General features: G+C 50.3%; 1 protein-coding gene and 1 long non-coding RNA gene across 2 annotated transcripts in view; one reads left to right on the top strand and one right to left on the bottom strand.

Annotated features, from left to right (window-relative positions):
* Positions 1-22,950, top strand: part of VWA5B1 (von Willebrand factor A domain containing 5B1) — a 67,771-nt gene extending 44,821 nt beyond the window's left edge. The window contains exons 13-22 of the mRNA XM_023219336.2: positions 124-307; positions 1,466-1,656; positions 6,029-6,206; positions 6,681-6,995; positions 8,846-8,983; positions 11,662-11,775; positions 13,571-13,645; positions 14,274-14,343; positions 15,487-15,604; positions 17,199-22,950. Coding sequence (XP_023075104.1) covers positions 124-307; positions 1,466-1,656; positions 6,029-6,206; positions 6,681-6,995; positions 8,846-8,983; positions 11,662-11,775; positions 13,571-13,645; positions 14,274-14,343; positions 15,487-15,604; positions 17,199-17,705 — 1,890 coding nt within the window. The 3' untranslated portion in view covers positions 17,706-22,950. The remainder of the gene's footprint in view (positions 1-123; positions 308-1,465; positions 1,657-6,028; positions 6,207-6,680; positions 6,996-8,845; positions 8,984-11,661; positions 11,776-13,570; positions 13,646-14,273; positions 14,344-15,486; positions 15,605-17,198) is intronic.
* A 1,271-nt stretch (positions 22,951-24,221) lies between these two features.
* The window catches only part of LOC111547483, a 45,814-nt gene continuing 42,828 nt past the window's right edge, over positions 24,222-27,207 (bottom strand). The window contains exons 3-4 of the long non-coding RNA XR_002733151.1: positions 25,541-25,810; positions 24,222-25,438 (exon numbers count right to left, since the gene is read on the bottom strand). This is a non-coding gene — a long non-coding RNA (uncharacterized LOC111547483). The remainder of the gene's footprint in view (positions 25,439-25,540; positions 25,811-27,207) is intronic.

Raw genomic sequence — 27,207 nt, 5'->3', positions numbered from 1 at the left:
CTATTGAGCTGTTTCTTCAGAAATGAAAATCCCACCACCGCTGCTCACACCCCTTGCTCCCTGCAGAAGTTCTTCCTGACACCTAGCCTCACTCCTAGCCCTCTTTTCTGTTCCTCCCTCCAGGACAAGAGGCGTCGGTACAGCATGCTGCACTCTCAGGAGTCTAGCAGCTCTGTCTTCTACCACTCTCAGGACGACGGACCCGGACAGGAAGGTGGAGACTGTGCCAAGAACTCGGGAGCACCCTTCCTCCTAGGGCAGGCCAAAGATGCCCGGCTAGGCAGCAGAAACTCCACCACCAAGCATGGTTGGTCTGCGGTTCTCATGATTGCTACCTTACGTTGAGCGTTTACTGTGTGCTAAGCACTTGGTAAAAACCACCTCATTGAATAGTTAGCAGCTGCAGAGGTCGGTACTGTTATACCCAGTTTACAGATGAGGAAATTGAGACTTGGAGAATTTGAGCAACTTGGCTAAGCTCATAGAGCAATAGGTAGAGTACAGACAAAGAGTCTGGATCTCTCCGACTCCAAAGCCTCGTTATGGTGTTAGTTTCCATTCAAAGGGTACTTATTGATTCCCTACTAAGGTTAGGGGCTGAGAGCAACGTGGGAAGCAAAGACGACTCAGATATGTCCCCTGCCCTTCCGGAGCTTTCCATGTAGTGAGAGATACATCTGGCACTAACTCTGAAAGAAAGCAGAGTGACAGGGTGCCAGGGACCCCTAGAAAATTTAGCAAGCTATAGGAATCCCAGGAGAAATGAGCACATCTGCTAGAGAATATCAACAAAGACTTCACAAGCAGACTGCTTCTTAGAGGTGGGAAGGGAGAGGACGTTCCAGGCAGAAACTGCCTGAGCAGCAATGTGGAGAGTGTGACACTTAGAAAGCACACACACAATTGGCTTCTGATCTAGTGTGCTTGACCCACTTTGTACCCTTTTTTCTTTTTTTTTTTTTCTGAGGCAGAGTCTCGCTCTGTCACCCAGGCTGGAGTACAGTGGCACGATCTTGGTTCACTACAACCTCCACCTTCTGGATTCAAGCAGTTCTCATGCCTCAGCCTCCCGAATAGCTGAGACTACAGGCACACACCATCACACCTGGCTAATTTTTGTATTTTTTGTAGAGACAGGCTTTTGCCATGTTGCCCAGGCTGGTCTGGAACTCCTGGCCTCAGGAGATCTGCCCACCTCGGCTTACCACAGAGCTGGGATTACAGGTGTGAGCCACCACACCCAGCCACTTTGTACCTTTTAAAAGAAGCAGCAGGGAGAGCAGCTGGGAAGCTAGACTAGGGCCAGATCCAGAGAGGCTCTGGATGCCAGGGGAGGTACCTGCACATATTTCAGTAGGCAAGAGGTGGAGAACGCGAGATGCTTCCAAACAGGAAAAGGGGACGCAAGCCCCACTCTTTCCCTGCTGTCCCACTCTGATGGCTCCCCATCACTATCCCTGTCCAGATCCGAACGTCTCCCAGCGACGGAGGGCGTATAGCACCAACCAGATCACCAATCCCAAGCCCTACCCAAGGGCTACCACGGCGAGTGACCCCATGCCAGCTGCCAAGAGATACCCACTGCGGAAAGCCAGGCTGCAGGACCTCACCAACCAGACCAGCCTGGATGTCCAGTGGTGGCAGATTGATTTGCAGGTACCCAAGCAGGACAGGTTAGGGAGGAGCTGGGGAAGGCAACAGGCAGGGGAGAACTGTGTCCCCTGCTTCAACCATGGGACGGGGCCATCCACAACTTACACTGTCAAGTGAGTCCCTCCCTCTTTACTTTCCTAGGCCTTCATTTGCCTTACCTCCGAGCACACATTCCAAATCAGGACACCCACCAGTCAGTAAGCTTGCTCATTGCCTGCACACACACACTGCCCAGTTGGCAAGGAACATTTGCATATTGTCTTTCATTTGACTTTATAGCACCCCTAGGGAAGGAGAGAGTTTAGGGGCCCACCTTGGCTCAGTACAGATGTGGATATTGAGAGCCAGAGAGGTAGGGCACCTATCCAGGGTCACACAGTCAGTCAGAGGATTACAACCTGTCTGACCTTTGAAGGACCCCCTGCCTTCAAAGCCTTTTATTCTCCCTCTATTAGACTGCACCTCCTACAAATTCAAGGGCATATACATTTACCCAGGGCAGAGAGGATTTTCTGTTTATTTGTTTGATTGTTTGTTGAGACAGAGTCGCGCTCTGTTGCCCAGGCTGGAGTGCAGTAGTGCCATCTCTGCTCATTGCAACCTCCACCTCCTGGATTCAAGCAATTCTCATGCCTCAGCCTCCCAAGTAGCTGGGATTACAGGCATGTGCCACCACACCTGGTAATTTTTTTTTTCTTTTTTGAAATGGCGTTTCGCTCTTGTTGCCCAGGCTGGAGTGCAATGGCGCAATCTCGGCTCACTGCAACATCTGCCTCCAGGGTTCAAGTGATTCTCCTGCCTCAGCCTCCTGAGTAACTGAGATTACAGGCACGTACTGCAGTGCCCAGCTAATTTTTGTATTTTTAGTAGAGTCGGGGTTTCACCATGTTGGCCAGGTTGGTCTCGAAATCCTGGCCTCAGGTGGTCCACTTGCCTCAGCCTCCCAAAATTCTGGGATTACAGATGTGAGCCACCTGTGCACTTCTGTGGCAATTCTGTGGCAATTCTGGGGGCAATTCTGTGCACTGTAGAATGTTTGGCAGCATCCCTTGGCCTCTGCTCATTAGAGGCCAGGAATAACACCATCCCTAATCATGACATCCAAAAATGTCTGCGGACACTGTCATATGTTCCCTGGAGAGCTAAATCACCTGATTGAGCACCATTGTCCTAAACCAAATTGTGGTTTAATCCATTTATTGAGAATGGGCTTGCCGGGCGCAGTGCCTCATGCCTGTAACCTCAGCACTTTAGTAGGCCAAGGCAGGCAGATCGCTTGAGCCCAGGAGTTTCAGACCAGCCTGGGCAACATGGCAAAATCCTGTCTCTACAAAAAATACAAATATTAGCCAGGCATGGTGGCACACGCCTGTAATTCCAGCTACTCGGGAGGCTGAGGGAGGAGGATCACTTGAGCCCAGGAGGCAGAGGTTGCAGTGAACTGGGATGATGCCATTGCACTCCAGCCTGGGAGACAGAGAGAGATCCCATCTCAAACAAAACAAAAAACAGACAAACAAAGAATGGGCTTTATGTAGATTTGTCCTTGTAAGGCTGTGGTTCCATAAAAGCAGCCTTTTCACTCTCCCTATATGCCCCCTCCCACTTCCAACCACTATCCCCATCCCTCCCTACCTCCACTTACACATAAGCCCACTCTCTAAGGGTAGGGACACGGCCATCTTATCCCTGAAGGCCCTTCTCTGTGCTTATTGAGGGACCACTTGATACAATCAGAAGGCAACTGGCCCTGTAGTCTGTCTGACTCTGCTCCTCAAACATGTCACTCAACTCTCTGAGCCCCAGCTGCCTCATCTACAAAATGGGGAGAATAGCTTAGGCACATGATTGAGCTGCCATCCATCAAAAGACATTTATTGAGAGCCAACTCTAAGTGGAGGACTCTTCCAGGCATTGGCTGATAAAAGATGCAGTGCCCGGTCCAGCACCTGGCACACAGCAGGCATCCTCTGCTGGCAGCTTTATTTGGTGAGAGCTCTGAACAGGCTGATTCCCCTTTACTTCTTTCCTGCACACTCCCTAGGTCTTCAGACCCGTCTCTGCTCATCTCTCACTCCCTCCTGCCTGGCTTCTTCCCCAACACGATTCTCCCTTATGCATGCACATACAACACACTTATATGTGTGCGCGCACACACACACACACCATTCGCCCTCTAGATGGATGTAGGGCTGGATCTTAGACTCATCTGTTGCCATGGAAACCTTACCAGCTTCAGTTGCTCTCTGTGACCCAGTGTGGTGTTGATGGCTGGGGAAATCCTAGTGTTTGATTGGGCAAGGAGTGGAGGGTAGGGAACCTCCTGGGACTTAGCAGCCCTGGCTGGGGTCTTCCAGGGAGTTACCAGTCCCTTCCTTCTCCCACATCCTTGTACCATTCCTAGGACCTCTGGCTTAGAAAGACAGAAAGTCTCCCCATTTAATGGGGAGGCACAGTCCCCCTCCTAATAAATACTTGATAGGGATGGAAAATCCCCCATGGCTAACTGTTAGCCTAAAAATGTGTTACACCTGATAAGTGCCTTTTCGTCCTCATCCCCTCCCTCTACCAGGGGATGTATATGGTCCCAGAGGCTTGAAATTCATTTCTAATTAATTTCATATTCTTCAATTACAAAAGTAATACAGTGTTTGCAATGAAAACCCTCAATTACAAAAGTAATACATACTCAATGTTTGCAATAAAACCCTCAATTCAGTCAGGTATAAAGTACAAATAAAAGGCCCCCTGCCCTATTCCCAGACCCACTTGGTTTTGAGTGTTTCCTTCTAGAAATATTAATACTACACACACAAACACATACATACACAGTACATGTATGTATTTTAATAATATTTAAACAATCACATGTGCAAACTGCTCTCCAACTTACTTTTCTAATGTCTCTTTTATTCACTTTTTAAATAAATAACAGTGCACTGTATTTATTTAAAAGTGAATTTAATTACCCTTTTTGGTGAACAGTTCTATGAGATTTGACAAACGTATACGGTCACGTAATCATTGCCACAGTGAGGATACAGGACAATCACAATTTACTTTGTTAAAATAAGTTTTGTCTTGGACATCTTTTCACTTTGGCATGAAGAAAGCTACTTCTTTATTTTCAATGTTGTGTGACATTCCATTGCATGGAATATACCAGAACTTATTTGCCAACCCCGACTGATGCCAACCCCGACTGATTTCGGTAGTTTCCAGATTTTTACATTTACAAACAATACTGCAACAAATATACAGTACTCGCACATCGATATTTGCACTCTTGTGTATTTCCACAAGATTGAGTTCCTGAAAGAGGAATTGCCAGATCAAAGGGGCTTATGCATTTTAATTGATAGCACATTGCTAGATTGTTCTCCCACAACTGTGTACCCATTTACATCAGCACTGACAGTCCATGAGAGACCCTGTCTTTCCATTGACTGCAGGGGTGCCATCAAACATTTGAATATTTGCCAATCTGCAAGATGGAAAAAAATTATAAACTTTTGCTATAAATGGCCTGCAAATGCCTTTAACACATTATTCTATTAAGTTTGTATTTTACCCCCAGTGATTTATAAAAGCTTCTTGAAAATGATCTTTGTCAAGACTATTGCAAATGTATTCCTCCATTTATCCCTTGCCTTTTGATGTCTGTTTGTACCAGCACAAGAATAAATAGATTAAATCAACAAAACAGAACAGAAAGTCCATAAATAAAACTAAATGTGCATGAAAGCTTTGTTGCGATAGAGGTAGGAAACTGATTAAGCTGCAGGGATTCAAATGGAAAAACTGCATTCAATAAATTGTGAGATTCTTACCATTTGGAAAATCAAGAAAAATCTGATTCCTTTCTCCTTACTCCAAAATAAATTTCATGTAAATCAAAGATTTAAACACACAAACAAACAAAAATGAAATCCCAAAAATTCTAGAATATTTTTTGAGTGAGAAAGACCTTTTAAGTATGACATATGGGAAGACATAAGGAAAAAAGGTTGATAATTTTAGCCATACACACAAAAAAGTTTAAACTTCGTGGCAAAAAAAAAAAAAATGGGTTTAGAATTAACCATGGTGTATTATTTTCCATGGCTTTCCATGGTTTGGAGTTTCTCCATGGTTTCAGATTATTATTGTTGATGTTTCTCATGGATAATGGAGACTGGGTCATGCATCCCTGAGTACTGGAGGGGCAGTGCCCAGGAGGAGCTGCTGTGCCCCAGGAAAGAGCTGGTGGGGTGGAGGTGGGGAGCAGAAGGAAGGAGAGTCCAGCCACCAGGAGTTCTTCCTCCTTCTCCTCAGCCTCCTCCTCCTCTTCTTCCTCCTCCTCCTCCTCTTTCTCTTTCTCCTCTTCCATTCCTAGCCCTTGCTGAACAGTGGTCAGGACCTGGACCAGGGCCCCAAACTCCGTGGCCCAGGGGCCCGAAGGCCCTCTCTGCTGCCCCAAGGCTGCCAGCCCTTCCTGCCCTGGGGCCAGGAGACCCAGGCCTGGAGCCCCGTGAGAGAGCGGACTTCTGACAGCCGAAGCCCCGGAGATCTAGGTAAGTGACCACAGGATCCAGGACCTGACTAGGGACAAGGAGGAATCCTTGACTGTGGTTCAACTTCAGATGACGGGCCCAGAGGGCAGATGCCTGGGTCTGTCCCCTTGGGGTCTGCTGCGGCTCACCTCTTTCTGAGGACCTCACCAATCCCACGCTTCCCAGTCACCCTGGTTCTTGGGTGACCTGTGAGGCTGCAGCTCCATTCTCTGTGCCCCTGTCCCACCGCATCCTATCTGGCCCCCTTAGGCACTAGCTTCCTGGGAGGCGGATCTGTCCTCCCCTGGGGACAAGCCCATGCCCCCGCAGCTGTCCTAGGAAAGCAGCTGGAGTTGTCTGTTCCCTGGGGAGAGGGAGGGAGTTGAGTTGTACTTGTTTAGAAGTGTCTGCTCCCTGGGGAGGGACGTTGCCCCCTGGGAGTTAGCCGTCTGTCCCCCACGTCAGCGCTTGGCCCACTTGTCCCTCTGCCCGCAGAGCCGTCCCACCACTCCCCTGCCTTCGAGACAGAGGCATCCTCGGACTGGGAGGCCCCAGCCGAGTCCCAGGAGCGAGCCAGTCCCAGCAGGCCCGCCACCCCTGGCCCGGTGCTGGGCAAGGCCCTGGTCAAAGGCCTGCGCGACAGCCAACGCCTGCAGTGGGAGGTGAGCTTCGAGCTGGGGCCCCCCGGACCGGAGCGACGCGGCGCGCGGGATGCCGACCTATGGAGCGAGACCTTCCACCACCTGGCGGCCCGCGCCATCATCCGCGACTTCGAGCAGCTGGCGGAGCGCGAGGGCGAGATCGAGCAGGGTGAGCGCCGCGGACCTGCGCCCCTCCGGCGGACGGCCTCCAGAGGACCGCCCCCCTCCACACCCGCGCCCCCTTTCCCACCTGCCCCCGGTGATCCAGCCCCGCGTGGTCCGCCCACCTCCTTCCCGGGCCCGGCCCCCCCCCTGTGCCTGTCCACTTCCCCCAGGACACGCCCTGCTCTCTCCCGTCGGCCTCCAGGACCCGCCCCCTCCTTACAGCCCCGCCCACTGCCCGCCCACTCGCCTCTGCGGCCTCCAGGCTCCGCCGCCTCCCCATTCTGCTCAGTGCCTGGGCTCATTCCCTACCCCCGCTCCAGGATCAGCCCTTCATCTCTGGCTTCAACCCCCTTCATCTGCCCACAGCCCCGCCACGGCTCACTGTTCCCCCACTCCACCTCACACCGCAGCCTGCAGGTGCCTCCCCTCACTCCCAATCGCCCTTCCCCTCATACCTGCCCACCCACCCACACACGCACAGCCCAGGGCCCCATTCCATTCCCTCCAAGATCCACCCTCTTCCCCCTGCCTCCGAGTAAGTTGCCTTCTCCCCCAGCCCTGGGTTCTTCCACCCCATCCAGTGATCCGTCCTCTTCTCTCCCCGCCTCATTCCTCTCTCCTATGGGCGCCCCATTTCCCAGTGATCCCCTGCAGCAGCCCCAGTAGGGCTCCAGAGACAGAACAATGGCGACAACCCACAACTTCCTCCAAGTCCCGCAGTCCAGTCCAGGGGCTCCACGCACTCATTCATCATGCCTTTATTTACTGTGGATGGGCTGGGGGCCAGGCTCCCACTGGGCCGGGTAAACGCAGTTGAACAGCCCAGTGAAAAAGCAATCTCCACCCCTTCCTTATCCATGAGTGCTTGACAAACTAGCAGGGAAGCCAGCATTAATCACATCATTACACAAATAATTAATTGAGTGCATTTGTCCTAAGTGCTATTAAGAAAAAAGACAGGGATCCAAGAGATTGTATAACAGGGACGGTGGGGGAGCTAATTTAGTCCAGGAATTGGGGCAGACTTTACTGAGAAAGGGACTGGTGGGATCTTGATGGAACACACTTGGAGAATAGAAATATAAATAGAGAATGGTTATATCATTTCTTTGTTGTGAGTTTACGCTTTATTTTTATAATAATATTATTTTGTTTATATTTTACTTGTATTTTTGTACTGTACATGTTACTTTTTTTCTTCCCATGAGTTCCTCACCTTACAGTTTACGAAGCATTTGTCTACCCTTCCTCTCTTTGGCTCCTCACACAGCCTTCTGGAGGCTGCAAGTCACGGAGACTGCTCACCTCTTCAAAGGAAAGTGACTGGGCTTTGGGGTCAGACCATCCTGATCTCAGATCCATTCCTAACTTGCTATGCGACCTTAAACTCACCACTCTCCTCTGATTTGCAATGTCTTCAGCAGTTAAATGGGTCAGATCAGTGGTCCCCACCCACCAGCCAGGGGACCTGTTCAGTTTTACGGCAACATTCCCATTAGACATCTGCAAAATTGAAGTACAAAATACAGACAACATAGCGGGTTGGGTGTTTTTAAAAATAAAACTACAGTTATTTAAAGGAAGTAGCTGTCTTTTATTCTGAGACAATGTCTTGCATTTTTACATTAAAATATCCTTTATTTTATGAAATGATGACGTGAAATGATGGTGGTTTTTTAAAAAATGTCTTTAGTTAGCAAGTTGGCAAGTCCTTGATTTTAAAGGCTTATTTAATCCCAAAGATGGGGACCACTGGTAGAGCCCCCCGTTTAGCTTCCAGCTAAAGGTGTGTGAGGGAAGTGTGAGGGAAGACTTTCTGAGTCTGAACAGTGACCCCAGTTTCTCCCTCCACAGGGTCCAACCGCCGCTACCAGGTGAGCGCCTTGCACACCAGCAAGGCCTGCAATGTCATTAGCAAATACACAGCCTTCGTGCCTGTGGACGTGAGCAAGAGCCGGTACCTGCCCACCGTGGTGGAGTACCCCAACTGTGGTAAGGCAGGCGAGTGGCGGGGGCCCTCCTGGGGGCCAAGCAGCCCCTGTGGACTGGGGAAGGGAGCTGAGATACAAAGGAGCACAGAGCAGCAGGGAGGGGTGTGAGACAGGGCCTAGAGGCAGAAGGGCCCCCAGTGGATGATTTGGCTGCCAGGGGGTGGGAGTCCCTGGGGCCTCATCCCACTGCTCTGCAGAGGCTGTGAAATCACCCTAGTCCTTTTTCTCCACCAAATGAAAATGATTTTATTGTGTTTCTTCAAATGGGACAATATGTGCTCATTATAGAAAATTCTAAACTATAGAAAGATATAAAATGTAAAAAATAACTGAGACCAACAGTCATCCAGGAGTGTATATTAGTCACCTGCTTGGTGTGACCATCCTTCCAGACTTCTTTCTGTGGATATCAACATGTAGAGAAATCAAAAGACAGATCATTTTACATGAATTGGATTATCCTAATATGTGCTATATATTTTACAAAATATGGGCGTGGAAAGTGTCCCTCCATGAAATGAATCTATATCATTTTAATAGCATATTCCCCTGCAGGTAGATGTCATCCTCAGAATAGCCAATTAGTGTTCCAAAGCACTTTGTATATATTTTCAATCCTTTAATCCTCAAAACAGTTCCACAAAGTAGACACTATTATTATCCCCATATTATAGATGGAAAACAGAGGCAGAAGGAGCTAAGTTACTTTCCTGAGGTCACACGGCCATGATGGGCTGGAGCCAGGCTTTACATTTATTGTACTGGCTCTGGATTATGCATTTTCTTCCACTCCTTTCTACTGCCTCTGAAAATTTATTGCAACCTTTTAAAACCTGTTTAGACCTTTCATTTATTCCCCATTTGGTTATTGTAAATTATACTGCAAAGAACATCTTTGTGCATCTGTCTGGTTATTGCCTCAGTGCTAATTAATTCTTAGAAGTAGGACTGCAATGTCAAGGGGATGCCTGTTTAAAACTGTGATGTATGTTACCAAACCGCCCCCTTACCGTCCCACAGGTTATTCAAATGTCCATCCTCTCCAACACTGAATATTGTTTATCTTTCTAAACTCTGCCAGTCTGATAGGTGAGAAGAGAATCTCTCTTTTGTCATTTTTTTTAACTGTGAGATGCTTTTCATGTTTATGAACTATTGGTGCTTGTTTTTGTTTCAAATTACATTTTCCTGTCCTTTATGGTCACCCCTCCCCTGCTTTGTATTAGCAGACTTCCAGAAAAAAATTGTGTTTGGAAATAAAATATGCCCTTCCTAATTCCACCTGTCCCCCTTTTCTTATCTGTGGTATCAAAATAATCAACCCTCCTCAACTGCTGTCATTTCAGGCAGTGGAGTGGCCATTTAATCAGGCTGTTGCCTTATTCATGTTGCGAGGATGACCATCCCTCCCACCCATCTCTGACCAGCCAGCTAGCATCTGTAGCCACAGCCTGGGAAGTTAGGGACCTGGCCCATATCTTAACCAAAGTCCCAAAGCCCCCTAAGATCTGGATCAGCACTTCCCCAAGTGTGTTTCAAGAAACTAGAACTCTAATTTCATGTCCTATGAATAGCCATCCAGCATAAAAATAGAAAATACCAGATTAGGAAATACATTTAAGAACCACTGGATTAGCTAAAGTTCAAACTCTTTCTTTACTACAGAACTTCTCAGAGCCTTTAGTATGTTAATATACATCAAGAGGCTCAGAGATGGGCTACAGAATGCAGCTTCTCCAAAACTTGTTTCCCAACACAACTCCAATTTTTAAGGAAAAACTTACAGACTAGTGTTCTCTGAGAGTGGGGTTCCCTAAAGCATACTTTAGGGTGCTGTAACATCTTTCTCCTCCTCCTCCTCCTCCTTCTTCTTCTTCTTCTTCTTCTTCTTCTTCTTCTTCTTCTTTTTTCTTTGAGAGAGTCTTGCTCTGTTGCTTAGGTTATAGTGCAGTGGCACAATCACAGCTCACTGCAATCTCTAACTTTTGGGCTCAAGTGATCCTCCCACCTCAGCCTTCCAAGTATCTGGGACTACAGGCAGGCACTACCACATTCAGCTAATTTTTTTGTTTTGTTTTGTAGAGATAGGGTCTCGCTATGTTACCCAGGCTGGTCTCAAAGTCCTGAGCTCAAGTGATCCTCCCATCTCAGCCTCCCATCTCAGTGCTAACATTACAGACATGAACCACCCTGCCCAGCCCAGGGTGCTGTAACTTCATCTCTTTTCCATCCACCCCCTCTTAGTAATGCCCTGGGATTTCAGGGGCCTGCTCTGTGGGAGGAGTACTTGGGACATGGATCTCTGAGACAGTAAACAGAGAGAAGAACAGAGTGTTCCTGAGAAAACTGGCCTTTTAACTTCCTGGAAAGCACTGTGGCTTCTTGAACATTCTCTCAGCAATAGTGTCTAGCCAGCAAGCTAGATATTATCCCCGTTTTCCAGATAAGGAGACCATGCCTTAGTGGGGTCTGCACCCATCCAACTGGAAAGAGATGGGGCTGGGCCTCAAACCTGGGTCTTTCTGACTCTAAAGCTTATGGTCTTACCTTGTACTTCGCCTTCCTGCCTTTGGATAATTGAAAGATTGAAGCCAGAATCATTCCTGCCAGCCCTGGGGGAGAGGCAAAGGACTGGCACATTTGTACCCAACCACCCGCTTCCCCTTGTCTTCCATGAAGGAGCTGCCCTGCGTATGCTCAGTTCTCGAGCTCTGGCCCAGCAGTGGAGGGGCACCTCTTCTGGCTTTGGACGGCCGCAGACCATGCTTGGAGAAGACTCGGCAGCAGGAGATGGTAAATTTCAGGCTCTAAGTAAGAGCCACCTTGGGCACTTTCGGAAGCCTGGGCCCCTGAGGTTACTGTGTTCTCATGTCTGAGGCCCTAGGACCTCTCTCTGAGTCTGCACTGTGGGCTTAGGCAGGCCCAAGGCAAAGCCAGGCATCCCAGGCTCTCTGAGGCCTAAGAGGGACAGAGAGGCTCGGTATGGCCTGAGCACACCACCACTGACACAGCTCTCTCTTTGCCAGGGAGCGGCACCACCTCCTACCGGCACCTCTCCCCTTCTGAGCTCTGCTGACCCTGGTGCTGTTCCCTGCCTCCAGCCTCTGAGTCCTCCCAGGCACCAACTGCCAGGAAACCTAATAAACAAGGGAAAAAGCAAAGGGCGAAGAGGCAGTCCCATCTGTTTGGGTCCCACCATCTGTTTCTTTCAGGATTCCCAACAGCCTCCTTTGAGCCTTCACCTGGTTTCACTGTGCCTGAAGCTTGGCTGCTTGAAGAGCCAGGTTTTGACCTTTTTGTGACCTTGCACTAGTTCCCAGGATGGCTTTAACCCTCTGTGTCCTGCGTGGATGTGTGTCTTTCTGTCTCTCTAAAGACAGCCTAACTGCTGCACTCGTCCTAACCCCTTTCTAGGTACCCTCACGTGCACAGTGAGGACATCAGAGGTCTTCCTCCTGCACATAAGCCACTATCCCAGCCACCCAGCCCATAAGGATTTTTTATTCCAGGTCCTAGAAAGTGCTCACAGACACTGATGGGTTTTAAAACAAAAACAGAACCCAGTGTGAGGGGGTGGAAGCACAGAGGAGCTCTTCAGAATCAAAGTGTTCTTTCAATTTCTTGGTCCTGTTGGCCTCCAAAACCCAGGAGAACCAGCTCCACCCCTGAGCCAAGCTGAGCATGCAGGCTTCAGGAAATTGCTGGTCTATACCTTCCTTTCTCCGAAGCTTAGCTTTTTTGGGTGGCCCATGGCTTCTGTCAAAATCACAGATCCTTTATTTATTGATTGATTGATTGACTGATGGAGTCTCACTCTGTCCCCCAGGCTGGAGTGCAGTGCCGTGATCTTGGCTCACTGCAACCTCCACCTCCTGGGTTCAAGCGATTCTCCTGCCTCAGCCTCCCAAGTAGCTGAGACTACAGGCACCCACCACCATGCCTGGATAATTTTATATTTTTAGTAGAGTTGGGGTTTCACCATGTTGGCCAGGCTAGTCGCAAACTCCTGACCTCAAATAGTTTACCACCTCGGCCTCCCAAAATGCTGGGATCACAGGCATAAGCCACTATGCCTGGTTACAAATCCCTTCCTTGAAATTGTTCTCTGATTCATGCCCACATTCCTGACTTCTTTTTTCCTTTTTTTTTTTCTTTGGTTTTTTTGTTGTTGTTGTTGTTTGTTTGTTTGTTTTTTTGAGGCAGGGTCTGTCGTCCAGGGCTTTACTAAGCACTTAGCAATGGACTAGGCACTATCTGTGTGTTATCTTTACCACACTGGGAGATAGATAATATTATCCCCAATTTGCAATCAGAATTTATAAAGTAATTTTACCAAGTCCCCACAGCTGGTCGGTGGTGGTGGTGGTGGTGGCGGGGGTCAGGATTTGAACCTAGGCCTGTCTAACCTTATGGTGGGGCAACGGTTATATCTGTGAAAGATGAAGGCCCATGCGAGCAGAGTTGGAAACCCTAGCCTTACTCTCCAACCCACCTGTAGACACCATGAATTAGACCATCACTCTCCTGGGGGGATGGGAGGCGAGGAAGGGAGGGGAGAAGTCCAGCCTCACTGGTTCCTCTGTCCTAGACATGGAGGCAAGTCCCACTGCTCCCTTCAGTGAGGCCATGTCCCCCGGCCGCGAGAAGCACAGTGCTTCTGAAGGTGAGTGGGCAGGTGGCCCTGCCTCTCCATCAAGATGGTGACAGGGATTAGTCCTGGGGTCAGGAGAGTGTCTTAGCACCAACAAAGTCCTCAGGGCTTCATGGAGTCCTCAAAGCAGCCCTCTGCACTGGGAATAGGATTATCCCCAATTGAAAGATAAGGAACAGGTGCAAAGAAGTGAAGTGACTTGCCCAAGGTCACCAAGCACACTGGTGACAGAGCTGGGCTTGGATCAGGCCTCCCATTTCCCTGCTGAGGGACCATTTTGCCACTCTGCTCTGCCTAGAGTCCTCTAGCAACGTGCCAAGGAGGTCAACTCAGTGTCCCCATTTGGGAATGAGCAGAGCTGAGTGAAGCTGTCACTACCCCCACAAGTAACTTTCCAGAAGATCCCAGGGGCTGCCGGCCAAGGAATCTTGGAGGCCAGCTTTTTACATGCGAACGTAATCTCATCCCACCTCACACCAACTGGAGCAGAAGGAGCTCTGCAGCCTAATGGTTAGCTCCAGTCCCTAGGAGGGTAGCTAAGCCCCTGCCCCTCTCTGGGCCTCTGTCCCCCAAGTTGGTCAGTAAGCAGTTGGACAGGGTCATCTTCAGGTCTCAACTCGGTCATTTCATGGCTCTCCAGGTCCCCTGCGCAGCCTGGCCACAAATACTCTTTCTTCCATGAAGGCCTCAGAGAATCTCTTTGGATCCAGGTAGGTGGGATTTCCAATAAAGGTACACTCTCCTGCCACCCATTTTCCTGGGGTGGTCCCTGGGGTTTTCCCTGACTTGGAAGGCCAAAGACAGGTTCAGCCTGACATTTAGGCAGGTGTCGTAAAGAAGGCACTCCTGCCCAGAGCAATCACTGTCTCCCAGGCCTCACCCTACCTCAAATCCCCCACTTTACTTTATCTCCCACACTTCCAAGGTATCTTTCCAAGTGCAAGTACACATGGGAGCGCTGACAGAAAACTCTTCTGACCACTGGGCTAGACAAGAATATGATAGTAAAAGAGGGTCATGATCCAGGTGTAGTAGCTCACTCCTGTAATCCCAGCACTTTGGGAGGCCGAGGCAGGAGGATCACTTCAGGCCGGGAGTTCGAGACCAGCTTGGGCAACACAGTGTGACCCTGTCTCTACAAAAAATTTTAAAAATAGGCCAGTCGCGGTGCTCACCCCTGTAATCCCAACACTTTGGGAGGCTGAGATGGGCGGATCATAAGGTCAGGAGTTTGAGACTAGCCTGACCAACATGGTGAAACCCTGTCTCTACTAAAAATACAAAAATTAGCCAGGTGTGGTCACGCACGCCTGTAATCCCAACTGCTCGAGAGGCTGAGGCAGGAGAATTGCTTGAACCTGGGAGGCAGAGGTTGCAGTGAAATGAGATCATGCCACTGTACTCCAGCCTGGGCAACAGACCAAGACTCCATCTCAACAACAACAACAACAAAATTTAAAAATGAGCCAGACATGGGTGCGTGTCCATAGTCCAGGAGACTGAGGTTGAGAGGATTGCTTGAGCCCAGGAGGTTGAGGCTGCAGTGAGCTACGATCGTGTCACTCCAGCCTAGGTGACAGAGTGAGATCCTGTCTTAGAAGTAAAACAGAACAAAAAAAGAGGGTCCTCAGGAGAACATTAACCTCTTCCTAGTCGCAGGTGCTGCTGACTCATTGAGTGACTTGGAAAAGCTGTTTCAAGCCCCATCTTTCCAGGCTTCCGCTTCCTTAGCTGTCAGATAAGGAGGTTGGAGGGAACCATCTGTTGCATCCCTTCTGACCCTGACTTTCAGGGGCTTCTGGGTGGGCACTGGAGGTTGGGATGCCCAGGGCCACCTGACTTCACCTGCACAGGCTAAATCTCAACAAGTCCAGGCTACTGACGCGAGCAGCCAAGGGCTTCCTGAGCAAGCCACTGATCAAAGCTATGGAGTCGACCTCCGGGAACCAGAGTTTCGACTACGGACCGCTGGTGAGTGCCCTGACCCCAGGTGTCAGTCTCCCTCGGCTCCACTCAGCAGCAGGGCCTTCCTGTGATCCCTCTGCCCACCTCTTCACTTCCTCAAAGAGAAGAAGGCTTTGGTCTTAGAGCTCAGATCCCCCTGAGTTTTGAAGCTTCCTAGAGCTTCCCACCCAAGGAGTTAGCAGGGTAGAAGGAGTTTGCATGAATCTCGCCTGCCCAGAGGCCTAGGGATATTGCTAGAAGCCAGCACCAGCATCACGAAAATTCTTTGCAATCTGCTATCTTTGCCTTAAAAATTCGTGGGAATTTTGCATTCTACTCCACGCATCTATGTGTATCTGTTTTTCAATACATAAAAATAAGCTTTGAAATGACTCACAAGTGAGTAAAATTAACATCCCAGGAACATGGACTGTGTTTAGCAACTGGGTCTGCAGACACCCCAGCATGCTGCGGCAGGGTGAGAGGCCCAGGTCTGGAGTGGGCTTCTCTGAATTAAGGAGCAAGGGAAACTGGCCCTGCCACATCTGGGGCCCCTCAGGACTTTGGAAACAGAAGATGCTCGAAGGAGGGCCACAGTTTGAGCATCACTGCATACCTCTTCTGTCCCTGCATACCCAAGTGCATAATATTCTAAATTTCCAAATATCCAGGGCGACTGGGCACTAGGCATGTTTTCACTCAACAAGTATTTATTGAGTCAGGTCCAGTGCTAGACCCGGGAGAGACAACATTGAACTAGACAAACGTAGTTTCTGCACTCATGGTGCTAAGTGTCTAATAGGATTCAGACAAGGAACCAGGCAATTCTAACCATTGAGAGTGGCAATGGGAGAGGTCTCGTTTGGTTGGGGAGTACAGGAGGTGGACACCTAGCCCAGGCTTGAGGTGGGGGGAGCAGAACCAGGCATGACTTCTTGGAGAAGGTCAAGGCTAAGCCAAGACTTGCAGGATGAAGAGTTTGGCCAAAGGCCTCCAGAGGAGAGACACAGCTTGACAGCTGGGGAATGGAGTTGGAGAGGGTAAGAGTCAAACCAGGGTTAGGTGGTGTAGAGCTTTATTGATCGTATTTTGGACTTAGTCTATGAGACACTGAAGTCATTGAACTGAGCCTCCAAAAAGTGTGTGATCTATGCCTCATAGAGATCCCTGTGTATGTAGGACAGATGGATTGGGGGTGGGGAGAGGGGAGGAAAGAGGAGGCAGGAATAACATAAGGAAGCACGTGATGGATTGCAGAACGATTTAGAAAGTAGACCTGTTGGGACTCGGAAACTAGTGGTTACATAGGGAGAAAGAGGAAGGAGAGCTGCTAGAGTTCACTGCATAGCAGGGGACACTTCCAGTGGTCGAGCTGGGCCCACCCACCTAGGACAAGAGGCAAATATGCAGTGAAGATGTTGACTTGAGCTTGGAGAATGACCTGTTTGAAGTGTCTGCAGGATAAAGGATAGAGATGCTCAATTGACCTGGGTATCCTGAAAATCCCCCAGGCAGGCAGGGTGGGACAGGCAACATGGATCCAGGCTTTCGCATGGCCTGGGGCTCCCTGGGCTAAAACATTTGAGGCCCACTGAAGGGCTTCCCCCCCGCCCACCAACAGGTGTCTCTCCAGCGGGCCTCCGGAGCCTTCCTGCTCAACCAAGCCTTCTGTGAGGCCACGCACATCCCCATGGAGAAGCTCAAGTGGACATCCCCTTTCACCTGCCACCGAGTGTCCCTCACCACCCGCCCGTCTGAGTCCAAGACCCTGAGTCCCCAGCTATGCACCAGCTCCTCATCTCGGCACCTGTCCTGTGACAGCTTCTCCCTGGAGCCTCTGACCAAGGGCAAGCTGGACCTGGAGCCAAAGGCAGTGGTGGAGCACACTGGGAAGCTGTGGGCCACGGTGGTGGGGTTGGCATGGCTGGAGCACAGCTCGGCCTCCTACTTCACTGAGTGGGAGCTGGTGGCCGCCAAGGCCAACTCATGGCTGGAGCAGCAGGAAGTACCCGAGGGCCGCACGCAGGGCACACTCAAGGCCGCTGCCCGCCAGCTTTTTGTGCTTCTGCGGCACTGGGATGAGAATCTCAAGTTCAATATGCTCTGCTATAACCCGAATTATGTGTAGTTGGGTGAGAGGGAGGCTGGGTGGAGGGAAGGGTGGGGAGGAGAGGGATGGGTAGGGTCATGTCGGCCTGGTTTGGGGAGCTTTTGGAGCTGTAGCCAATACATCAGTTACTAGAAAGAGCCCTGGACTGGCAGCCAGGAGGCCTGAGTTCAATCCCAACTTTGCTACCATCCAGCCATGCAACTTTAGGCCAGTCCCTGCCCCCCGTCTGGGCCACAGTTTCCTCATCTATAAAATAAGAGGGTGAGATGAGGGAGGTGGAGTGGATCTCAAATGGTTCAGTGTTCCTTTCTGCCCATTCAGGCAGCCCCAGGCCGACTGCTGCTGGGGCTGGGGAAGGAAGTGGCAGTGGAAGCCTGAGACCTCTCTGGAGGTAGACCACGTGGGCACAGCAATGCCCACTCAAATAAAAGGGCAGATGAGAGGACCCAGTGACCGCAAGTAACCAGGCCTACAGGCTTGCATAGGCGCATAGAGACTAGCAAGTCTGGTGCTTGTAGGACAGGCTCTTGTCTCCAAGGTAACAGCCTAGGACCCCCTAAATCCCACTTAAAAGCCAATTGGAGAACCATCCTTCTCAATGCTTTTCAAAAGAGTTGCTCGGGGGCCTTTTGTTTCGGCTAGGAAGCTTCCTTAGTACATGCTAGTATTGACTTACAGATCATTAGTGGCTCCCTCACTAAGAAGAGGTGGTGGCAGGACCAGGGAGACACCTCGTGAGTTGACGTGTTAGATTGAAGTGGCAGTCTGTGCGAAAATAGTCCTAAAAGAACAGACATGGTCACAGAAGTCAATGAAGACACCAGACAACACCTTCATTTACGTACTTTTAGAAATTGGGTAAAGCAAACTGCATCACTCGTACTGAGGCACTAGGAAGGCACCTCCAAGTAGGTCACGCCATGGGATCAGGGTGGCCTCTCGAGCCATGCCACACAGTGGGAGAGAGGCACCTTTTTGCAACAGAGAGCCACGCTTGGCTGCGGTGTCTTTGGGGATGGCAACTCTGGCCAGGGGAAACCTGATTTGTTGGGTGAAATGAATGAATTGACACTTTAGGCAGGATCCCCTAGGTGCTTCCTGCCTTCAACCCCACTGTGCAATGCCCCACTGTGTGAGGACTGGAGTGCTATGGCCTCAGATACCCTAATGGCTGGCATTGAGCTGCCCAGTCTCCTCTGCCCCACTGACTCCCCTGGAGGTGGGTCTAGACCTCACCAAGGAACCCCACCAGCTTAGGACTTCAGGCTGAATCTATCCACCCTGGAAGCCTCCTCCTTCAAGGCCTTAATCTCTCCTCATTAAATTCCTGTCCCAACCTTGGCATGAAGCTCCACAGACTTCCCTCTTGGGAAGGCCTTGAGAGCTTAGCTTATCAAACCAACCATGGGGTCCTGTGGGCTCTGGCGCAAGCCCCAGCCTCAGGAAGACTCGAGGGGTGTGCAGCCTATAGCACGGGCTGCAGTCAGGGAGGAGGCTCCAGCAGAACGCCCACCGGGCACAAGGGTGGAAAAGGCAGCCCCAACAGGATACAGTGCCCTGCCCCCGACTCCCCACCCCTCCATCTCACCCTCCTGCTATGCCACAAGTCTCCCAGGAGGGATTCTCAGAGCCTTTTTGAATACTTAAGATAAAATCCCATTGCTGCCTCGTGAACTGGCCCTGCTTCAGACTTATCCTCTGGGGAGGAACCCAGGAAAGCAAGCCTGGACACTGTGCCCATCATGGCTCCAGGTGGGGCGGGATGCCAATCAGGGTGTTGGCTCAAAGTCAGTGCCACCAAGGCGGGTAAGGGCTTTGGGCTGTCTTGCTCCAGGCTTCCAGGAGATGGGAGCAGAGCTTTGTCATCTCCCTGCACACCCCCCATCCCTTGCCAAAAACACTTATTTAGCTATGCAGGCAGCAGCCTCAGCTTCAGGGTAAGGGTGGCCGGGGGTGGCATCTACTTCCTGGACCACAAGTAATGGAAAAAATGCCAGGTCTTGAGTCGGAACACCCAGACTCAGGTCTCAGCCTAGTACTAGTTTGGGCAAGTGGTTTCTCCTCCTAGGTGCCCTGGAGCTGGGGCTTTCTCCTGCTCTGACAGTCCCAGACTCTCTGCCTCTGAGACGTTTCCCTCTTCATAACTGTGAATTTGCTTGAGTTCTCTGTATGACCTTGAGCAAGTGGCGTATGTGTTCTGGGCCTCTTTCCTTCTCTACGTAACCAGGCAGAAGTGGGCTGTCCAGCACCTCCCCGCCCCACCAGATGAGTCTGATTCTGGGTCTCCAGGCCTCAGCATGGACAGTGGCCAGGGCTGGAATGAATCGGTCTCTGCCAGGATAGAACTAGTGCTACAAGATGCCTAGCAGGAACACAAGAAATCCAGCAAGGTGGCGGGCACGCCACCCACTTCTCTAGGAAAGTTCCTCAGACTCTGCTCCCACACCAGCCACTGGAGCTCTGCAACATGTTTGAGGCCCAAGAAAACTGCTGATGTCTGCAACCCTGGTTCCCCTGCCCAGCCCCAAAGGTGCAGAAGAACAAATCTTCATTGGTTGTGAATAACCCAAGAGCTGTGGGGGCAGGTCTGAACAAGAGACATTTTTAAAGACCTTCAGGGGTATTGAGATGACATGCAGTCTCAAAAACGTGCTACCAGGATTGCTAGGCAGAGGACCTAAGGGACACGTTTTAAGGAAAAGATAAGAACCTTTGGTAATTAGTGCCTGCATTGAAGCTAACAGAGTTCTAAAGGTTCTGAAGCAGGGAACACATTGCCCCTGCAATCTCATTTACTTTGGGTTAATCTGGTTTAACTTGTTCAACCAGCCCTTGCTTTCTAGATCATACAAAGGAATATTTATGCCCTGTACTGTCTGAAGAAAGGGTTAATGCCCCCGTATGACAAAGCCCAGCCTCCAAGCTGCCCTCAGTGGGAAAATCACTTATCTGAGAGCTGAGGAACCCAAGCATTGGTCCCAACTCCACCACCAGTGTGCTGTGTGACTTCTGGAAAATTACTTGCTTTCTCTGAACCCCTGTTTCATCTTTTTTGGAATGACGGGGGTTCACAAGATCAGCATTTCCAACACTCAGATGAGACATGAATAAGCTACCTATTAGAAGCCGTGCTATGGGCAAATATGTTGGGGAAGCAGTAGGAAGACAAACTTCTTTAGGTTAGGACAACCCGACCCGTTAATATGTTACTATGTGTTGTCAGGCTTTGAGCAGGTGGCCCAGTAGCAGCTCTTCTCAGCCTACTCTGTTGGAAAATGCTAGTCTAGATCTCCCTTAGGGCTCCTGGGGCACTGGCATTCAGAAAGCCTTTACTGGCATGGCATACTGGGGTACCACGGTGAACATATGAGGTGCTGTCCCTGTCCTTTCTGGAGCTTGGCAAGGAGCAATTGAAGAATCTCTGTTCCATGAATCATTTTCCCATTCCCTGGTTCTGTAAGTGGGTTTGCCTTCACTGGCCCTTGAATGGTCCTGCTATCTGTGGGTGTGGCCTCGTATTAGCACTACCTACCTAGGCACTTGTGCTAATGGCCAGCCCCCTGAGCTTTCAGACACTCTTTTATGGTGTGGTATGGTGCAGATGACCACAATAGCTCATGGTATTGCACAGCCAGAGGGGAGTTCGTGCTGGGGGCCTCCTTGTTCAGGTGGAGCAGGGATGTCCCTGCAACAGAGTGCCCCGAGGGCCCAACCTTCTGCCACACGCAGATGCAGAACCCTGTCTCTGAGGCCCCTCAGCTCGACACCAACTCCAGATGCCAGGAAAATTGGGCCCCATCCTTTGGCAGACTCACACTGAACTTGTCCATAAGCAGCCTCGGTTTCCAGCCGGCACCCATGTTTCTCCAGCCAGTCCTCTCTCTCTGAGCAAAATGAATGGCATCCCCTGGCCTTCACTGACCTAGCTGCTACTCACTGCCACTTGCTGTGGTTGATGAACGGACTAGCTGCTTCCAAGATCAGATTCTGGTGGGCTTTCACCCGCTCTTCAGAGACATGAAAAGCAAGGGTTCCTCCTTCTCCCTTCCAGTTGATTCGCCAGGAACAGCTGTCAAAAAAGGTTTCTGCAAGTTTCCTCTAGATCCTGACTTGCCCTCTGTTAACCCCTACCCTTATTTGAGAGCCATGCTACTGTTCCCCTTCTCTCTTCCTTGGCAGGGACTCCCCATGAAAGGGAAGGAGGAAAGGGGTCTCCCCCGCTTGTGTACAGCCTGCCCCCCATCCTGCGATTGGCTGCCCCATTGACCTGCCTGGCTGGATCCTGCGTGACACCCCAGTACCTGTCATTCAGGGGTCCAAATGCCCAAATGCACGTCTATTTGCACATTATAACATCTCCAAGTGGTCCCTAGATTCAAATGCATTCCGTACTTTTAGTGCCCTGGGAAAGGAGAGGGAAGGGTACTGCCACCCCAGGAATGGGGCACGTGCTCATTGCCTTGGCACTTGGAAGATTTTTTTCTCACCAATCTAGCAGAGACTAGAGAAGTCAACAGAAAAAAGATGGACACATTCTTCAGCACTAACATAGCATGCTCTGCAATGCCAGTGTAAAAATAACCGGGGCAGGGGTGTGTGTGGCATTTTGCAGCTGGGTAATCTGATCCACAGAGATCTGCCCAAGGTCAGAGGCTTGGCAGCAGCTCCTGGCCACGCCTACAGCCCCCAACTGTGGACCTCTCTGGCCTATGCGTCCAGCCCTGCTCCCAGCCTGTTGACTTTAGCCTCTCAACAGCACTGCTTCCCCGGGTTACCCAACGAGGTGGGATTTTTCTCCTGTTCATGCTGCAAATGTCCTTGGCTCAGGGCCAGCTGTCTTGAGCTTACAGCCACGTCCCAACGCAAAGCGCCTCATCTCAGTGCCGCTGACTGTGGTGACACATGTGGTATAGTTTCACTATCTGCCCAGGTGGCTTTGGCTCAAGTGGCATGGCTGGTGCTTGTCCCCGTCAGAGCCTCAAGTGCCTACAACATGCTACCCGCGCCCTCGTCTGCTCACCTGTAATGTCCCCACAGTGCCTGTGACACTTTCTTCTTGGGATACGCATCACCTGCTTGCCTGGTAGCCAATTACATAGATGTCATGGAAGTCCTGGATGTCAGCTGTCTAATGTCCACTAATACTCAGCAAATCCTACCCTGGGACTGTGTACGTGTCCGTTCTCAAAAGAAATGGCTTCTTTGTACATGGTGGCTACTGTTCTCTTCGAGGCTTTGAGCTGATAAAAATTGTTGAACCTGATAATATGACAAAGTTATATCTGTGTCTGATATTTTGTTCTCAAAGCCAAGGATTCTTGGTTTTCAAACTAGCAGTTCAGTGATCTGTTTGCCTCACTTCACCTGCCATATCTGCCTTTGCTCGGGTTCCCCATAAGGTGACCAATTGTTGCAGTGTGCCGGGGACTGAGGAAGGTTGCCAGGAAGTGAGACTTTTGGTTTTAAAACTGGCACAGTTCCAGTCAACCTGGAATAAGTTGGTCACAGCAGTTCCTCCAAAAGCAGAGCCCGAGACAAGGACTCAGTGCAAATAGTTTATTTGGGTGATTCCAGAAAACACCCTTCAGGAAATATGGAAGTGAAATAGGAATGCAAAGAACACCAATAAAGGGAAGGTTATCAAGCAGGTTACTGCTACAGGTGTGGACCCTCGCCCCACTGGTAACTCTGGGAGTCAGAGTAGATGCACACCCCAAAGCTCACAGTGAAGGAACGGGGTGCATGTACACCAGCTCCACTCAGCCCTTGGGGAGGGCCACTCTGGAGGATTCATTCCTTGGTGCTTCTGGTCTAGCACAGGTGCACCAGGTGAGAAGGCTCCTGCAGCCCGCGAGAAAGCCTCCAGGCAAAGAAAGGTAGGCACTGGCGCTAATAAAAGGAGAACATGATGCAACGTCTACCATGCATTTCCTTCAGCCCTGGCACCTCCCCTGCACAAATGATTGAGACATGCATACAGTATCTTTGCAGATTTTAAAGTTCCAGATATGTTATCTACTATTCCAAGACCTCTGTAATAATAAATGACCAGGACATATCATTATTGAATAGAGACAGTCTAAATTACAAAGGGTAACCCATATTTTTTTAAGCACATTTGGTTTGAAATTAGGAAGATGAACCATGACACTGATTTTTTTAGTTTTTTTTTTAAAGAAAGAGATGCAGGTGCTGGCAGATGGGACTCAGGCCCAAGTGCACTGACCTGAAACACGCCAAGGGGCTGCAGCAAGGCACTGATGGCACCTGCAGCAGTGTCTCTCCTGAGCTGCTTGCCACATTTCAGATTTCTCCCAGAAGCAATTCGTGATCACAAAATATATTTATTTGAAAATCATTACCAGCCACCATCTTGTCTTGGAACCCACACAGACTGACCCCAAAATCAAGCATAAGGCTCATTTAGAAATCCTTTAGCAACTTGCCTTGTTTCCTCAAAATCAATCATCCCTTTTTAGATTTGAAGGAGAACAATGGACTATAACAGGAATTCCCAATAGGCCAGAAGCATTGAGTGGTGTGCTAAGGGCTCCCAACGGGAAAAATTTGAGAAGCCCCCAGGCTGAAGCTGACATGGTGAACAGAGACCCTGTTCACATGCATGGCCCTCCTAGGTGACATTCAGCTGGATAATGGGCTGTCACTGTGATAGCCAAGCCCTCTCCTTGGCCCTCACCATGGCTCTAGGCTGCTGGGGGGACCTGACGTCCCCTTTGTACCTCACTGACCTCTATGAGACTGGCACTGCCTCTCCCTTTGTAAGACACATGCTTCTTTGTTCTTTTCCTCCACTGTGCATCCTGTAAAGGTCAGGGGTGTGTGTGTGTATGTGTGTGTGTGTGTCCTGCTGGGATGGCAATTAGGGTCTCCTGGTCCCTCACGGGTGTAGAACACATTGAGGAAAGCAGGTTCTCGGGGCTCCTGGGTTCAAGAACTCTGTAGTAGACAATGAAGTCAGCCTGGCAGTTCAGGATTCCGGGTCTCCTGGGTCCTCCGTCCCACAGCACCCGACTCCCTCCAAGGCACTGCTTGCCCCCACCCCAGGAAACCTGAGCTCCCCGGGGCTCAATTAATCTGTATCCTGGTCTGAAACGGACAGAAAATGCCAAGTCGAGTCCAGTCTAGCTCTGCCAAGCTCTTTTGTTCTGCCATCAAGCAGCAGTTCTCATTTCCATCTGAGCCTCACCTAGAATCTCCCAATTATGAATTCATCCTAGAAGCTTCCAGACCACCCATGCACCAAGTCCAGCAACCCCAGATCAAGGGCCTGGAAGGAGGAAGGGGCACATGTCCTCTATGATAAGTGAGACAAGGGTAGTCTGGGATGGCATCTGCTGAGAGGGGTTCCTCTCCTAGCCTGGGGGAAGGAGGGGCCCTGGATACCCAGGACTGTGGCCGTCCCCAGCTCCTGAGCCCTCAGTAAGATCGCGGAGAAAGTTGTTTAAAACGTCTTCCTCAGCCATCCCGAACTGAACTAACCACCCCCTGAACTACTCCCAAGCTCCAAGATCCTCCAGGTTGCACATACGGGCCCTCCCGGGTGCTGACCCAGTCTCCATCTACCCTTCATTCCTGGCTTCAGAATCCGGGGCTCCCACTGGGTAGGAAACCAGGGATCCTTCGTAGGAATTGCCTTCGCCCTCCAAGCCTGCTGTTCTGATACCGTTCAGCAGAGGGCGCTGTGGGCGTGCACTGCCTTCCAGGCCCGGGCCAGCTCCTACCAAAGACATCTGTGGAAAGAGGAACGGCAGGGATGAAGGGAGGCTTCAGAAGCTATTCCTGTCCCTTGTCAACAGTCTTTCTTCTCTGCTAAAAATGTGACACTAGCTCACCTGGGGCTGGAAAGGAGAAGGTGACCTCTTGGTCCTTCCCTGCGTGACCCACTCCTCCTCTCCACCTATTGGTACCCCCTCCTCCTCCAAACTCCACGGGAAGCCACTCTGAGGAACACCAGAGTTCCTCTCAGCAGCAGCCTCACAGGGCACACCTTACTGCACGTATGTGTGTCCTGTCTCCCCCATCGGACTGGGAGCCCTAATCATGCTTGAAAGTCTCCTCCAGCGCAGGATGCTGTTAGGTGAAAGGCACTTAGAAGAGACCTCCTGACAAAGCAAAACAGGATAGAGACCAGATTCTCAGGCTTCCCCAGACAAGCCATCCAAGTCCTTGCATGTTCACTCTGCCCATGAGGGACATTTCCCAGGGGCACACTCCACTCCTGTCATCCTTCAAAGTTCAATGCAGAGCTCACCTCCTCCAGGAAGCCTTCCCTGACTGGCACCCCCAGGGCAGACTGGACCTCTCCAACCTCTGCTCCCACAACCCTTTGTGCGTACTCTAGGTAATGCCTGCTACAAGCACTTCCCAATGGCATTTCAGGGCTGTGTGGCCATGTGTCTCCCTCATCAAACTATGAGCAACTTGAAAGAAGAGACCTGGTCTCAGTCATCTCTAGGCCCTCTGCAAGGTCTGGAACATCCTAGCTGCTCAGTAAATGTATGCTCAAGTGCAAGGTTAAAGTGTGACCCAATCATTCCATCTTTAGTGAAAATCATCCAAAGTTGTAACTGGGGAGTCTTAAATGTCAGACAGGATGACAGGATTCCGAGGTCTTTCCATTGATTCATCTCATTTGCTCCTCACAACTCTACAGATTACCATGTTGGTGTTAGGAATTAAGGATGCTGACATTCAGATACATCAACTAATTTACCCAAGGTCATCCAGCTAGAAACCAATGGAGCAGGATTCAAACCCAGGTCTGACCCTCTCTGGAGTCAAGTCTTTTAAAAGCATTGATGCGTTCATTTGTTCATTCCACCTGTGAATTCACTCCATATCTACTGAGTATCGGGTATTACCAGGCTGGGCTAACACAGCCAAGTAAAGGGAAGACAGGAGAGAATTTGTTACTGAGCTTTTCATTTTCTCCCAAGTTAATGAAGAACTGCTTTTCCCTGCTCAACTGCCGGGACTGCAAGTTCCCTCTCATCTTGCCCACCAAGTCCCTCTCCCTATACCATCTCCAGAAGGCAAATGAAGCCCAACTCTTCCTGTCCCTCCCTGAGGAGGAAGCTGGGAATCAGGAGACTCAAGACACAGGAGGAAAATCAATGACACATCTTCCTGCCTTTCCCCAGCTCATCACACACTGCTCACTAGGCCAGCAGGAAAAGCAGCAGACAGGCTCTGGCCTGGGGGACCCAGGTCCCAGCTGTTCCTACTGTCGGCATTCCCAAGATGTCAGACCTAAAAAGGGTGCTTAGAAACCTCCAAACACTCACCCCACCCCCATTTTATGGATGAAGATACCGAGGCCCTGGGAGGGATAGGCCCTGGGACAGAATCACTCAGGTCCCCAAACACCTGCCTTCACTGGGCCGAAAGCCCTCACATTAGAGCTAGTCTAGGGTAATACTATGGTTTGAATATCTGTCCCCTTTGAAACACATGTTGAAATTTAATCCCCAATGTGGTAGTATTGAGGGGTGAGGCCTTG

Source organism: Piliocolobus tephrosceles, chromosome 1 (assembly GCF_002776525.5).
Source record: "Piliocolobus tephrosceles isolate RC106 chromosome 1, ASM277652v3, whole genome shotgun sequence".
Classification (NCBI taxonomy): domain Eukaryota; kingdom Metazoa; phylum Chordata; class Mammalia; order Primates; family Cercopithecidae; genus Piliocolobus; species Piliocolobus tephrosceles.
Note: the sequence above shows the minus strand (reverse complement) of the source record. Positions and strands in the feature narration are given on the sequence as shown.